This window comes from Lissotriton vulgaris, chromosome 2_1 (assembly GCF_964263255.1).
Source record: "Lissotriton vulgaris chromosome 2_1, aLisVul1.2, whole genome shotgun sequence".
Taxonomy (NCBI): Eukaryota; Metazoa; Chordata; class Amphibia; order Caudata; family Salamandridae; genus Lissotriton; species Lissotriton vulgaris.
The window spans coordinates 1,428,981,758-1,428,998,615 of NC_141687.1; the positions used below are offsets into that span (position 1 = coordinate 1,428,981,758).

The 16,858-nt window shown below is 41.5% G+C and overlaps 1 protein-coding gene across 1 annotated transcript in view; it reads right to left on the bottom strand.

The window, feature by feature from the left end:
• LYPD6B (LY6/PLAUR domain containing 6B) overlaps nt 1-16,858 on the bottom strand; it is a 286,780-nt gene that overhangs the window by 36,311 nt on the left and 233,611 nt on the right. Inside the window, exon 4 of the mRNA XM_086958855.1 lies at nt 4,872-5,017. Within this exon, the coding sequence (XP_086814981.1) occupies nt 4,872-4,980 (109 nt within the window). The 5' untranslated portion in view covers nt 4,981-5,017. The remainder of the gene's footprint in view (nt 1-4,871; nt 5,018-16,858) is intronic.

The window sequence follows — 16,858 nt, forward strand, 5'->3', positions numbered from 1 at the left end:
CTGTGGGGTTCCCCAGGGATCTTCCCTGAGCCCCACTCTTTTTAACGTTTACATGGCCCCCTTAGACGATATTGCCTCACCATTCGGCATAAAGGTGGTCATGTACGCCGACGACACCCAACTTGTCGTCTCCATTAACCAGTCCGATCAATCCATGGAGAATCTAGTCGCCTGCTTGCACAATATTTCCAAATGGATGGACAACTCTAGACTCAAACTTAACAGTGAGAAATCGGAGATTATGCTCCTAGGCGACCCTAACAAACTCCCCAAAACCCTTGCCTGGCCACCCAGCATGGGCACCCCCCCCCCCACACCAAAACAAGAAATCAAGAACTTAGGCTTTTTGGCTTGACCAGGACCTCAGCTTCAGGGCCCAAGCGAGAAAGACAGCCGGCACCTGCTTTGGGCTCATGCGAAATTCACGATTAAGAGTGTGGACCCGTCTTCCCTAAGTACAAAGATTCAGGAGGACAGAATCATTGTGACGTTTCACTTATTCATGGTGCAACATTGGTCCTGAGGATGGTCTCGTTTAGTTATGAAGGTTGAGACCGAAGCGTCGACGAATTGACACTGTTTTGCTAACACCATCTGACTATGTATTGTATAAACGTATATAGTTGGTCATTAATGTATATATGGCATAAATTGTATATATTGTCCATATACTGTGCAAAAGTGTCTATTATCACTGCTCATATGAAGAATTTAAGTAGCAGTTTTTGATTTGAGTTGCCATTCATGAATTGTCATATGGATATTTACCTATGCTGATTGAATAGGATATATTTGTATATATATCTTACGTCATTATATAAATTCAATGATCATATAAGTACAATCTCCGATTGTTTATTGAATGATGTTCATTTTTATGACATTCACATAAGTTGCCAAATAATGTGAAATAATTCCTTCAGGAACCTTCCTGCTTATGTTATTGATTATACCCAGTTCCAGGGGAATATTGGGTTGCCCTCTTCTGGTATTATGTGTCTTGAAAGGCTGCGGTTTCACTGAGTCTGGGGTGTTTTCGACAGTCTGTCTGTCACCGCAGCCGAGGCAGGCAAAAGAGAGCGTGCTCACGTCAGTGCCCGCATTATATGGGAACCGCGGGGGCTGACCATTGGTAGCGTTTTCGCGGTCTGCAAGAATGATGGCCCTGGGGGACATGCCATTGGGTTTTCAGGCTAAATGATAGCAAGCATGCTAGGTGGTGGCATGTGGGTAGTGTGGGCGGGTGTGAACCGCTCATGTGCAAGAATGAGTGTGTGCATTAACAATTAACAACAGAGAGAGATGGGGCGGTGTTATAATGTACGCAGAGGCAGGCCCAGAATCGAATCTGCAATGAGTCAGCACTTCTAATCATTCTCCTTAGCGCACCCTGAGCGCTGATTTGTCACTGAGAGGGTGATCGCACCATAGTTTGTACTAATTATCATACTCAGTGTGTACCCGCGCATACGGTACGAATATGCTTTGACGTTACGCGTCGCATTAAAGCTTCGATGTGACGTCATGTACGGCGTTCTGTGCGCGAAAGGCGGCAATGTTTCTACTTGGTTTAAAACATTTATGTATTTAATGTACATACTAAGGGCAGACATTTGGGATAACTATGAATTTTTTTAATACTTGTAATAATCATATATTACTTTTAAAAATAATTACACAAATCGCGGTAGAACATCATGCGTACTCGTATTGAAAGAGCTGCGCAAGCGCATCATAAGCGTACGCAAAGCCATGTGACTTTAAAAGTAGAGATTTGATTGGTTCCTAACTTTTCCTATTGCACACACCACTCGCCGGCGTGCTTTTTTTTTACAATAGCGATCGCTTTCGCGGTCACTTTTAGTGCCGCTTGTTCCAATTGCAAGGTGCGTTTCAAAAGTGGTTTTCTCAAGCTATTTCAAACATATTGATATTGTCACATGTTTTTTAGGATGTATACTGACTATATTTCACTTATAAGATAGCTATAGATCCTTTATTATCTTATCCAATTATGGGCTAAGCTATGCTCTTTATTAATCGATCAATAAACTCCATTTTACACCATGTTAACAAACAGTAATCAGCCATAATGAAAGTGCTCCTAAAACTAGCAAAGCGTCCTGTTAATTTAAAAACCAATTGTCGGAATGCTTAATGGTGGCTACACAGTGTTGCACAGGGGTGACAAACAATATCACTGCCCCCTACCCCGCATTGCAACCTGGGCTCAAAAAGTGTACGTAGAAGAGAACAGTACCTTTGGCAGGTGATCGACGCCGGCCTCTCTGTGAAGTTGGTTTTGTGGTACTGTCAGTCATGATGGACCGTGAAGATGCCCCCCATCATGACGACCCCATCTCGCGAGAGCCCCACGAGCCCAGGTCTGCGGAGCTTGCGCCCCAAGGCAGCAACAGCTGGCAGGAGGAGGAGCAGTGCCAGAGAGAGGGCAGCTTTCAGGTGTAGAGTCTGCTTGCCCCCGGCAGGTCCTCGCGCCACAGCCTCCTTCATGACGTCATGTAACTACTTGCCTTGGTCTAGCCAGCGGTGCAGTGCTGTTCTCCAAGACAATCGAAGGGCCCAGTTAAAGCAATTGGCTGATGAAAGTGTACATTATGTGAATTTTGGAATTAAGGAACATACCCTAAACCGACAACAGAAACTTAAAAAAAATATTACAGGGTCTCTTGAGCTGCTCTCGTTTTCCAAGAAATGTATATCTAGTTGAAATGTTGACTGTCGGTCCATTGCGAGCTAATTGTATCACCTACTCTGTTAATTCCAGGCGCTGTATGATGCCTGGAAATAAGAAGCATCGAGAAGCCTGAACTAGCCAAGGGATACTGTCGATCAGGAAACTGCAAGTAAAATATTAACTTCATCCAACATCAATGGGCTAGTAATAAAATGTAACTTAGAACATGCGAGCTAGTGAGCAAAACTTCAAACACACTGAAGGGGCTCCACCAACCCTCAACAGACTTGCACTTGTAGCATTAACCCTAAACTCAATCCAGTTAAAGGGTCACAAGGTTGCCAAGAGAGTCGACAACAATCAGGCAGCCGCCGCGCGCTAAAAATGCTAATGGCATTTAAAAGACACCTTCCTGAAGCGGCTCGCGCAGGACAAGGTCAGGGACATGCATTCTTCTCGCGGGAAGAGAAGAACTGCACGTCAGTCGAGAAGTGAGGGCCTTTTATCAGAGTGAGGTTCCCTAGGGTGAGCAACGAGCACATGTTACGGGGCCATTAAACTTAATTATCTAGAGGGAGAAAATGTCTGTTTCAGGAAAGATGGCGGTGCAATTAGATCCTGACATCACCATAGCTGCTAAGGTTTCAGATTGCTATGAGTGACGTGTTCATAATTTTAGGGAAATTATGAGTGACATTTCAATGACTATGAGTGACACTTTTTTGCGAGTAAAATCAAGCAATGAAAATGAGGGAAACGTAAATATCAGAAATTACACCCATTTGAGCAATGCGACTGTGCCACCAAAAGCAAATTTTCATAGCATAGCAAGTCAATGCAGCAGTAGAAGATCATGACGTACACCATAACAAACACGTTTTCAGGTTGCCCTCATATGCTATATACCTGTTTTGCATGTCAGAGTCTGTTCATTTAGGCTTACAGCAGGATTTTATTTTCTTCAGAAAAATCAGCAGTCCAGCCTGACAAGCCCACAAACAGGCAAGAATTAACAAGCATTTGCAATGCAATAGGTCTCTCAATATTAAAGTTAAGCTATTGGTGTTGCATTATTTAGCAATGCCAATAGCTCAAACTTTAATAATGCGAGACCTATTGCATTGCAAATGCTTGTTTACTCTGCTTTTATGGAGCATTTTCTTGTATGATCCGTGGGAATCGCAGGCCTGTCGCTGGTTATCACTGATGCTTGTATGGCGATTGGCCTCATCGCTACTATTTTCACGTTCGTGTTTCGCATTTTTTCCACATTGTGTTCATTTTAACGCGGACATTTGACCGTCATCATGAGTCTTTCGCTTGGTACCGCCGTGTTGAGAATACGTTAACGCAGCATTATTTTCCCGCGACAGACTGTGATGTGCAAAGTTACGTTGAGCTAATTTTGCGAAGATTATCACACTTTCTTGAGAATATCCCCTGGAATAAATGTTTACCGCAAATAATGCGCCATTGCACCATTGCAAAATAAAGTGGTGCAATGGTGCAATTTTAGGAATTTTAAGTAACAAGCATTAAGCTAAATTCTCAAAATTACGCAAGTACATTTTACATTTTGCCCCCAGGCCTACTTTAACCAAGGTTTCATTGACCTTTCATTGACCTTTTGTAATGAACTCCTTCAAATAGTCATTTCCCTCATATTGCCAATGTAATCAAAATAAGACTTTGGCCTTCATTATGAGTGCCTCTAACAGGTAGGAAATAGTTATTACAGCCATAAGAAAAGGATACACTGGGGTTCATAAGTTAACCGATGTAGTAAATAGCACCCATGATGATGCATGCCCTAAAATGTGGCTTAACATAAAGATTTTGGTGCTTTCTGCAAAATCTATATATTCCAAGCCTTTTTACAATGGTAAATTTCAACAGGTTTGACCTCCATACATCAGAGGGAGGGGACTTCATTGTACCCAGCAAATTACTGGGTGCGGTACACTGTGACTAACTTGCAATGCTAACCCTCCATACACAAGTGTTTGCAAAGAGGTAGTTAATTACGAGACACTCCTTATTGAGTAAAAACGATTTTCATATTCCATGCAGTCTGATATACAAAATAAAATACATGACTGACAAGCGGACTGATTAATTATAAATCAAGATACACCATAAAATATAAAGAAGCAAAGTTATTGTGGTAGCTACTTACGATCCATTGGAGGGTTCACATTGTAGAAGTTGATATTTTTGGCAAAATTTCCTGGTAAGATGAGAACCAGAAGAAAGCCAACAAAGAGAAACTGGTGGCATAAGTGCATGACTGTCACTGTGGGCTAAAAGCCCAAACCACAGCACCTATAACAAAGAGGACAATTACTTTAGTTTGTTATGACTCTTTCAAAATCCCTCCAAAGTTAACAGTGTGAGTACCATCGTACAACAGAGTTAAAGGAACAAAATCATATTTGCATGAATATGAAAATGCTTTTACTTTGGTGTACTATTTGGCAGCTTTTCTAAATGCTGATACATGAGGAATTTTGGTGTGGAGTTCAATAACTCTGCATGCAATTTCAAGTCAAGTCAAGTCAATCAGCTTTATTTCGATAATAAAAATATCATAAAAACATTACATAAAACAGCAAAGTAAAACCATGTTAGTTAAAATCCATTGGCTAATCAAATCAATAAAAATGATACACTTTCCAATAAATTAGATAAGAGGGTCCAATACATGACCGCAATTAAACAATGAGTTTTAGCCTTTTACATCTGATTGACCAAGCCCAGCCAAGGTATTTGGCCATACCACAAACATACAGGGGCCGGGTATCTGACCTCAAGATTCGCAAAGCGACTATATGGTGTCTGGTACCCAGCTCGCTGCATAAGGGCTTTAGCCACAAAGACCTTGGAGTTTTATAGGCTGGGCATTCAAATAAAAAGTGGGCGACAGACTCCACTCTAGAAGTGCAAAATATGCAAAATGGAAAGGTTTGTGCTGGAATGTTCCAGCGGGCAGACAATTCTCTCTGTGGGAGCAAACATACCCTGAACTTGAAGTACAGCGCTCGATCAAAGGATTTAGAAATCAAATCCATATACAGTTCGCAAAGGAGGACATCCTTGATCCTAAGGAACTCAGTGGATGTCCTACTAAGCTTGGGGTTTGAGTTTAGTTTGTTAGCTACACACTGCCAATACATAGTTTTAAGGACAGATTTAGGGGAAGCACTCCTGAATGCCCAAGCATCTCCAAGACCCAGACTGTCAAACATTGTTTTAACATTGGTAAGCCACCCGATTTTTGACCAGCAGGGCATTAACAATATTTCCATTAGGCCCTCCGCGTAGCTAGCAAGTTCGGGAGTTCTCCATAAACGTGCCCACAATAAAAGTGGGCGCAGTTGGGCCTGGTCGCTGATCGAGCGACAACCCATATCCAACAGTAAGGGAAGCGTGGAGATGCTATGGGGAAGTGACATACAATTTCTAAATTTCTACAGGGAAACTCAGAGTAGGAGGTATTTACTGTAACTAAGAAAAGCAGCTTGCGGCATTAGCAGTATTTTCGGGGTGCTGTATATATCATCCTAGCCCGCCTTGCAATCATGGCCTTAAAAGGATGTCCTGCATTTTCCAGACCTAATAATAAGGTCCTATTTCACCTTCACTCCATTGTCCCTCTTCTCTTCTCCCGCAGCATACTGAAGCAGTAGTTGTCAAGTATTAGAATAACACATAACGGTTTGGCTGCTTTTGGCAGATCACTAACAAGCAGGGAATAAGGAATCAGGATACAATTAGATATGCCAGCAGAGGCAACTCCTCTATTTGAGCGGAGGAGCGTTGCCCCACAAGCCCCAGAGCTGAAAAATAAAATGGTAACAAAGTTCATTTATAACCGTTTTATTTTTCAGCAACCCATCCTGAACGAAGTGTCAGGATGGGGCGGGCCAGCGCTGCCGAGTGGCAGCAGCAGAGAGCTATGCGCTTTAAAATGTGCATGTCTCTTTGGCCGGCTGGCCAGCCAGACATGCGCATTTTAAAGTTCTCTAACCTAGCTGATTTAGACAGCTGGGTTAGAGAAGGCACAGGCCTCCAGTGCTCTTGGCAGCGATAGGAGAGCCCACTCTATCCAATCCTGGCTCTGCTTTCATGCTGTGAAAGCAGAGCCAGGATTGGGCAGGGCAGTTTCCAGCATCTGAGCTTCCGGTGAAGAAACCCGAGGGAGGAGGGCGTCACGATGCAAGTCACCAAGGTAAGTCCATTTTAATTATTTGTTTTGTGCACCCTGCTCCACCACCCTCGGTACAAGCCAGCCACCAGTGTACGCCAGCCCAACAATCAAATTAACTAGCATAAATGTGGGTAGGTTTGTGCCCAGGCAATTTTCTGGACCAGCCCCTAGGGAAGCACTGCCTGGCTCCGGGAGGTTGGAAATGCTTGCTTGCTGCTTTTATTGCTGGAGGCCAATACTGCAGCACTGCTGCAAAACTGACCCAGCAGCAAAACCAGCTCCCACTCTTCCAGCCTCGAGGGGAAACAGCCAGTCCAGCCCTCATATTGACTGGAGGCCCAATTAGCCTTGTGTGTGCTTGACGTAGTGGCTGATCACAGGTTCTGACTCCTGCCAGTGGTTCTGAAACCACCTCATCTTTTCATATGAGCGCCCTACTTTATCCAAGAACAGACACCTGTTTACTTCATGTGAGACTAACACGTTGGGCACAGCTTCTTATGCCTGTATATTCAATTTAGAGTATAGAAAATTTCTAACGAAAGTCAAACATTGGCAAAATCAATAGTATTCCCTTGGGAACCGTACACATTTTGCTAAATGCTAAATGTTTTTGTTGCAAAATATGCAAAAACAAAAAATACAAAAATAAAGCAGTGGCCCAGAAGTTAAACACACCAGCCCTTCCACTGAAGTGCACCCCTATTCAGGTAGCTGTGCTCACACGACCTGGTAAAATGCACTAAAGTTTGGAGCTTTTTAAAATTCAATGCAGGCCACTAAACAATCATATAATATTCTGTTTGATGCACTTGAACTACTACTATGAACCAATTTAAGGATACTATGTTTTTAGCCTCCAATTTCAAGTTCCTTCACATTTACAGATTGCTTTAAAAATTTTCAATTGTACATTTTGCTTCTTTCTTTTTATGTACTTTATTAATCTGTTAACAATATTACATGTTCTAAGCAGGTGCTGACGCCTTGTGTAGACTTCTTGGACCTCCAGGGGGGCCCGGACCACAGGTTAAGAACCACTGCTGCAGAATTTCAGTTATGCCTGGAGTCGTAAAGCAATAACAACGGTTCCATTCTGAGCTCTCATTGAAAAACACATCTTCAGAGGGAGGCACAGCATCTGCAACACAAAGTCTAACTCCACATAAAACGTACAATACATACATTAATCACTCCTGCAGAATTTGTTTAGCTCTCCATGGTATAAGATGTCAGTTGCCTTTTTATTCCATGTTCTTGCGCTAATGACAGAAGTACAGCCATCCCTCGTGAAAACTGAAAAGATGTTTGCCTAAGATAGCAGTGTTTGCGTTGTGGGATTGCATGTGTACAGGGCTGCGCAGGCAGACTAAAAAGCAATCAAAATGACTCCTTAACATTTTGCGATAACATTCAAGTAATGCACGTTATCCAGTCTGAGAGCTCAAAGGTTATTTCAAACAAAGACTAAAGCTGAGGTTTTCTCAGCACTTGCTTCAGTATAGGAAGGTTTGGCCTTAAATGCACTTTTCTCATTGAAAATAAAAAGGAACTTGTAGTGAAAAAGGCTTTGGGCCTGATTACGATTACGGTGGTCCCAAGACTGCGGTACCGGTAGTGGCGGTCTGACCACCCGATTACGAGGTAGGAGATTGGACCGATGCAAGACCACCACTGCCAGGATCCTGGATCTGGAAGGGCAGCAGTGAAGAAAGTGGTGGTCTCTGACAGCGATGCTGGAACAGTCGTGCAGATTACGATCTACCTTAATGCTGACCTTTTAGGGCTCGCCTGCCAATGCGCTTGCGCATTCGAGCTGGCGAGAGATATAGGGGCGTATCCAGAGTTTAACCAAACTGGCGATTTGATGCTGTGCCCGTGCGCTTTTAGGTCAATGCGCAAGCGCATTGAGCTAAAATGCGTGTGCATGCATCAAAACCATCTGCTTCCCTCCCACAGCTTCCCCCAGCCTGCGCTCTGCCCTCGGGCATTTCTCCTCCCCTAATTATTCACGGCCGGCTGGCCGTACTTTCACTTTGATGGCCGCCAGGCCGTCTCTCGCATTTCTCTTCCCCCCTCCCAGTGTACTTCTATTTTTTTAAACTTGTTTTAAGTTGCCTCGTGTTCATTATTTTAATCATGAAGCCCATGACCGATTTTTTAATCGCCCAGCTACTGGACTCCTAACGTTCATTGAGACCAGTGTTTTGTCTGTGAGGCTAGTTTATTTTGATTATGTGTATAACGTTTTTTTTGCCGCTTGATATTCCCGTGCTTTCCAGTGCTGGAAGCACACGGACTTCTCTAAGCGTGGCTGTTTAAGTATCATTCGATAATCTTAGTAAGGCTCTTGCTGTTCTGGTTTTTTAATCTTTATCTGTTTGAACAATCCTGGCTGTTTCCAAATTATATCGGTCAGCTTTCTACCCATCTGTTATATACATTTTGACCGTGGAATTCTATCCTAACATCCTGCCCACAATATCTTTTCTGATAGGCTATACAAATAACTCTAGCAAATTGGAAAACACTAACCAAGTCTCTTTTTTTTTTTTTTTTTTTTTTTTTTTAATCCTCATATTGCGAAAATTTTATGTATTTTGGAAAGTTTGATTTCTACCTCTGAAGCTTTCCTTTTTGTACCGTCACTGCCCAATGGTCTCTCTTTACTTGGGAGTTTTCCCTTGTCTTGCTTGATCAGAGGAGAACCTTTTCCATTTACATATTAACATATCTGTAGTCGAGAGGGAGGGAGCTAGCCACCTTGGCTACTTCTATGAGTATCATACTCATAACATAGAATACGCTTTCGCATTAATCATAGGACAGTGTGTTACGCCCGATCCTCGGAGGTCAGATGTTTCTCCATGATTTCCCAATACTTGAACCTCTTACTAGTTTTTCCCCTTCTGTCTAATTTATTTATTTTGATAGCTGAGTTTAACCACTCTACATGTGTCGGGGGATGAGGACCTATCCACTTAATGCAGATCTCCCTTCTAGCTATCACCATTAGTACAAAGAGTAATTTTGCTTCCATTACTGTTAGTTTAGCTACCCCCGTTGTGTTATCAATCCCGAAGAGAATAAGAGTTGTACTTACATTTAGATGTTTTTGAAATATTGAATTCAACGTCTTACCAACTCCTTCCCAAAATGTTCTCAAAGATGGGCAGCTCCAGAACATATGGACATCATCCGCCTTCTCTTCCCCACATTTTGGGCATTTTTTGATTCCCGCATTTTTAAATTTTGAAAGCTTTTTCGGTGTCCAATAGGCTCTATGCAGGGTGTACAGATGATTTCTTTTTAGTGCCGCTGTTTTTAATGTTGACCAACATTTCTCTATGGAATCTTCCCATATATTTACTAGATCTTCTGAAGCCAGGTCTTTTCCCCAGATTTGCTCTACCATCTGGGAGCTTTCCTCTTCATTGTCTATAAAAGTCCAATACCATTTTGCTACCTCCTTCTTTATGGGTAAGATTTTTATCATTTCTTTTTCAACGGTCTTGTTTTCTTTATCGTACTTTGGTAGTGTCTTTGCCCAACTGTTTAGTTGATAAAATTTGAATTTTGATATTCTTCTATTGGAGATCTTATTCAGTTCTTCCCATGATATTAATGTTGTTCCATTCAAAAGTTGACCCCAATATTCGATGTTACATTGTTTTAAGGGGGTAGCCATGACATCTTTTAAACAGTCCGGAGTTCCGGGAGAGTTCCATATCGGTGCCATTGCACTATAATAGGGGATTTTTAATATCAATCTGATTTGTATCCAGAGTTTAGCCGCCTCCTTCAGAACTTTTAGCTTAATTTTCTTGAAGTACTTTTGGTGACCAAATTTGAAAAGAAAATGATCCTCAGCTTTTGTCATTCCTTTCAAATATTCCGGGTAATATTGGTGTATTCTTAGAAGAGACCGAATGTTTTTAAATTGAAATGCTCTGCAGTATTCTGTTAAGTCGGGACTTGCTATTCCTCCTTTCTCTTTTTTTCTCCTAAGTTTTTTCCAGGATATTCTAGTTCCCTTGGAGGCCCATATAAAACTTGCTATTTCCCCTTGCAGCCTTTTTAGCTCGGTTTTTTTAAAATCCAAAGGAATAGTGTTAAATAGGAAGGTATATTTTGGGAGTATACTAATTTTTATGATATTGGACCTCCCTATAAAGCTTAAAGGAAGGCTAGACCATACTTTAAGCAATTTTCGCACCTCTCGAGCTACTTTATTCAGATTGTTTTGTGTTATTTTGTTAAGGTTTTGATTTACCAAGATGCCTAGATATCTTATCTCTTCCTTTATGTTGGGGCTGTTAAACTGTGTGTTCCATGTCATTATTTCTGTTTTTGCATGGTTAACTAAGTATCCTGAAACTTCCCCGAATTTGCTGATTATTTTTTCTATCGCTGGTTTGGATTTTACATATTCATCTGTAAATAGCATCAAATCATCTGCATAAAGAGCCAGCTTTTTCTCCCATCCTTGGTATTCAAAGGGAGAGATTTCTTTGCAATATCTAAGTTGATTTGCTAGGGGTTCTATATATAGATTAAATAGCAGGGGTGAAAGAGGACACCCCTGTCTAGTGCCTCTACCAATTTTGATGTTGTTCGTAAGACTACCGTTAACCAAAATTCTTGATCTTGGGTTTTTATAGATTTCTCCTATTGCGTGTAAAAAAGAGTCCCCTAAGTTATTTTTAGTCATTATGTTGTTCAGGAAAGCCCAGTTCACTCTATCGAATGCCTTAGCGGCATCGACTGTTAATATTGTTAAAGTAATATTTTTTTCCGTAGCTATATCTATAGCACTTATAAGTTCATGCGTTAATTCGTGTAATTGTCTTCCTTTTGTGAAGCCTTTTTGATCTGAATGTATAAGTTGAGGCATAAATTTTCCCAATCTTGTTGCCATTATTTTAGTAAAAATTTTATAATCTGCATTAAGCAGAGATATCGGTCGATATGATTCGCATTTTTTGGGATCCTTCCCTGGTTTTAAAATGATTGTTATTACAGCATCATTCCAGGTGTCTGGCATCGTTTCCTTTTGCTTAAAAACCATATTTATTAGCTCTGTTATATGTGGGACTAATGTGTTTATTAAGGTCAAATAGAGCTCGTTGGGCAGTGCATCTGGGCCTGCTGCTTTTCCTTTTTTTAGGGTTTTTATTGTATTTTTAACTTCAGTTGGTGAAATTTCTTTATTTAACTCCATCTTCTCCTCCTCCGACAGTTTTAAGACTGGCATGTCTGCTAGATACCTCTTGATTTGTTCTTCAGATGGGTTGACATCCTTAGTGTATAAATTTGAGAAGAAGGTCATAAATTCGTTTCTAATTTCCCCTTCCGCTGAAGTTAGGCTTGTCTGATCTTGATCTTGTCTTATTAGAGTTTTTACTCTATTTCTTGCCGTATCAGTTCTTAATTTCCATGCAAGCCATTTCCCACAACCCTCCCCATACTCGTGGCTTGCCAGCTTGCTTGCTTCCCACTTGGTTTTTAATTTTTCTTCTAGTATGTTACTCAGCGAATCTTTTTGTCTTTGTCTATCTTTTTGTAAGCCTTCTTTTCTGTCTGGATCTTTTTCTGTTAAAATTTGAGTATCTAGGGTTTTTATATTTTTTTCTAAGTCTGTTATCTCTTGTTTCTCCTTCTTTGATTTATGTGCACCAAGACTAAGTAGTTTGCCCCTTAGTATGGCCTTAAAAGTGTCCCAAACTATTTGTTTTGAGGTTCCTGTTTTATTGTTTTCGAAAAAGTCTTCTGTTTCTTTTTTAAGTGTTTGTACAATTTTCTGATCTGAGAACATGACTCTCTCCACCGTAAACCTTCTATTTATCTGGGCAGTTTTGATTTGCAGTGTTAATTGTACAGCGGAATGGTCTGATAGGTGGGCTGGGATATGACTTAACTTTGTTACATTTTCCAGTAATCTTCTTTCTACTAGGAAGAAATCAATTCTAGATTTGTGTCCCAATCTTTTGTTGTGAAGTGTAAAAGGTTGGCTCTTATCTCCTTTTTCCTTCCACATATCCATTAGATCCAAGTCTTTCTTATAGATACCGATCCACTCCCTCATTTTTGGCAAATTAGGAGAATTAGTATTTCTTCCTGGGGGGGATCTATCGGTTTTAGGATCTAGGATAATGTTAAAATCTCCTCCTAAGATTATTGGGGCGTTGGTTAATAGTAACTGTGTGTATAGTTTCTGTAAAGGCTCAGAATCGTCAAGGTTTGGACCATAATACCCTGCTATTGTCAACGCTGAGTACCCCACTTTTATTCTCGCTAGTGCCCATCTGCCTTTGCTGTCTACTTCCGAAGATTCCAAAGTTGCATTTAGGGATTTTTTTAGAATGATAGCTACACCTTTAATATTACATTCTTGATTTGTGCATATATGTATATCCGCCCATCTTACTTTTTTCATGATTTGGTCCCATTCCTCTTTCACTAGATGAGTCTCCTGCAGAATTATAATTTCGCTTTCAGATAATTTAAGGTATTCAAGAATTTTGTTTCTTCTGCTTTTTGTTCTCATGCCATTCACATTCCAGCATAATATTTTAATATTTTTATTGACTTCTCCCATTGTATTTATTTATTTTTATAGTTTTTTGTTTATTTGTCACAATAGCTTCAATGTTATGATGACGGAGTTCCATTCTTTCCCAATTTTCTTTCCATATTTGAGGATTTAAATTTTTTTTTCTTTTTTCCCCCATTTTGCACCCCACCCAATTTGTTTTGTATATTTTTTTTTACATTTCTGGTTTTGTGTTTTGTTCTTTCCCTCCCCTGGGAAGCCTCCTTCTTTTTTTCTTGGGGTTTTTATCTTGACCCCTTTGGGCTCCTCCTCTTTGGACCTGGAATATCTTTTTTACTTTCTTTACGCCGGCAACAAATTTTATCTTTTTCAAATTGTAGTGTTTTCCATCTGGATTGTATCTTTCATTAGGCTGATCAGATTTTTTACTTCTTCAGGCTCTCTAATGTTTCTCATTTTGTTTCGCCACATTATTCGTAAAGATGGTGGGAACTTCATTTGTACTGTGGCTCCTAGGGATTGGAGCTCTGGCATGTGCTTTCCCAACTCCCATTGTCTGTCCTGAGATGCTTTGGACATATCTGATTCTAAAAGACCAGGAGTCTTTATCGTAATTTCCCTTTTTTAAGGCCTCGCTCAGGATTTTCTCTTTTAGTGTATAAGTTTTGAAATTTATCAGTATTTTCCTGGGCGTTTTTCTGTCTTTAGCCTTCCCAAACGGGTCTCTATGGACTCTTTGAATATCTTCTTCTAGCAACTTGGCGTCACTCCATGGGAAATATTCCACTAATAAGTCTACAATGAATTTCTTTATGTCAGTACCTTCTTGTTTTTCTGGAACATTTAGGATTCTTATGTTATTTTTCCTCGCTTGGTTTTCAAGAGATTCCAGTTTATCACTCATGAATTTCCCCTCTTGTCTTAATGTGTATAACTCCTTCTTGTTACTTTCCACCTTTTTGCTCAATCCGCTCACTTCCTCTTCTATAGCTGTGACTCTTTCCCCTAGAGCGTTTAGTTTATAATCTAGCTTTTCGCACACTTCTTGAATCCTATCCTGCTTTGCTTCAGATATAGCAAACTTGTTTTTCATTTCAGACCATATTTTTTCCAGAAGTTCATCTGCTGGATTTTTAGTAGTTTTAGCGCCTGGTTCTCCATCGTTCCCAGTATGTTTTTCTGGTTCTTGACTACTATTTTGCGCTCTTCCTATTGCATCTGCTTCTGTTACTGTCTCTTCTGGTTCTTCTGATTCTTCTATTATGGCTGTTGTATTCGTTGGTGTTGTTGTGCCTTCAGCCATTTTGTGAGGGGGGTAGTTATATTTAGACTTCTCAGCTACTTTATTTTCCAGATCAACTTCTACACCTACTGTAGTAGTTGTTATCTTAGAAGTTTTAAGGTGTGTGTAGGGAAGGGTTTCTGGTGAGGTTTTAGGCGGTTGAATTATATCACTCCTTGCGTGATTTGTCTGCTGCTTTTGAACCTTAAAAAAGGTTCTCAATGAAGGTGTGATCCTTGTTTTCTGAGCTAATTTCTGAGATGTTTCAGTTTTGTCTCCAGGTATTTTTACTTTATCCTTGTATTTTTTAGGCTCAAAAGAGGATTTTTTTCCTTTTTTTTTTGTAGTTTCCCTGGGCGTTATGTTTTTTGGAAATTGTTCTTGTTTTAAGAAATTCCTATTCCGAAGGCTATAGTTGGAAACCACAGTTGTTGTGACCCTTTTTCTTTCTGTATCTTCCTGCCTTAATGGGTTCTTTACTGGTTCATTTTTCTGATTGCAGTGAATATCTGTGTCCGTGTCTATGCCTTTATTTTTGTCTTTACTGTTTGTTTCAGGGCTTCCCACCCCCTCTAGCACTGTCTCATTCATGTGCTGCCTTGCCGGCTTTATCTCTTTTATTTTACACCAGTCTGTATCAGTCTTAAATTCCAATGCTTCTTTTATTTCCCAGAGTTTCTCTCCCTCAGCTCAACTTCCTCCGCACACCGCACTGCACACCGGAGCCTCCCGCCGAGTCTCTCCACCCGACCTGCAGTCCGCCAGACCCAAGCCCCACTCACCTCCAAGGCAGCCGCTGTCTCTGCTACTGGTGCCCCGGAACAGGAAACTGAGCCTCCCGATCACTCTCCTGTGGGCCGCTCTTGCAATCCCAGCTTTCGCCCACACTCCTGGGACATTCACGCAGCAGTCCGACACCTCGCCCCCAGCGCGCCCCTTTCTCGCCGGCAAAGCTTCCACCATCCGGTAAGCAATTATTCCGCGAGGGTTTAGTATATATTGTTGGGATTGTCTTGAAGTACTGGAGTCTGTTGAGACCGCTGTATTAGCGGGTTTGTGACTTTCCGTTCTTCCGTTATTTCGTTGCCTTGTTGCTCCGCCGTTCGTTATAGTCGCATCTCATATCTGTTGTTCCTTGATTTCTACTTTAATTCCTTAGTTTGGAAAACATTTTCAGTATGTTGCCGCATTACGTTATGCATTCCTCGTTCTCCAGGTCCATTAAGTCGGGAGCTCACCGACTGAGCGTCCTACTCAGCCGCCATCTTCCCCCCAACATTCAATCCTTCAAATCTTTTTGCTCAGAGACCCACAAGGTAAATGTTTTCCCACAAGGTAAATGTTTTCAACACTAACCAAGTCTCACCTCCATGCGGAGTTTAGCTAGCCTTCCAGCTTCATGAGGTTGCTACGACATTTTGTCCTTATAGCATTTGCTGCTGCCAGGGATTGGTGTGTGGAATGGAGTTGTTTGCATGTGGCCTTACAGAGCAGTCAACAACCCTTGGCACTTTTCTACACATACTATAATATCTGTTGTTGTGCGTATGCTGCAGTGTTCCCGTGTTTGCATGCAGTTGTGTGCACGCCAGGCCATGTGGGGAGCTTCCGACGGCAGCCGAGTGGCTGGCTGCTAGCTTTTAAAACTCATCTGCTGTGATCTGACTTTTCTGCACCTTCGTATCCTGAAGCTGCGTTCATGGTAGTAGGCAGCTTCTCTGATCATCTGCCGCCTTACCGTTCCTTTCCATCGCTGCTGCTATATTTCTGGCTTTCCCCCTCCCTCCTCGCGGTAGTAGCTCTCCCCCCACCCTCCGAGCACAAACGCAGCTGTGGGTTTCTCAGTACACGTAGGAGAGCTGACACCCAGACCCTCTCAAAAGTGTAGCTGACCTCGAACCACTACCAGTATGGCTGCACTTAAATGCTCCTACTTTGTAGTGACTCAAGAAAATATCAACATAATATGAATGCAGAGTCCGGACGATTAGTATGCTACTGCTAGTCCATACCAGCAAGCAGATTTGTCCGTGTATGAAGAAAGAAAGGCTTTCATCTCGCTTGCTCTCCCAAGCGTGCGATTCAACGCTCCTCCCCTTCCCCACCACAGAGCGCGTCTCG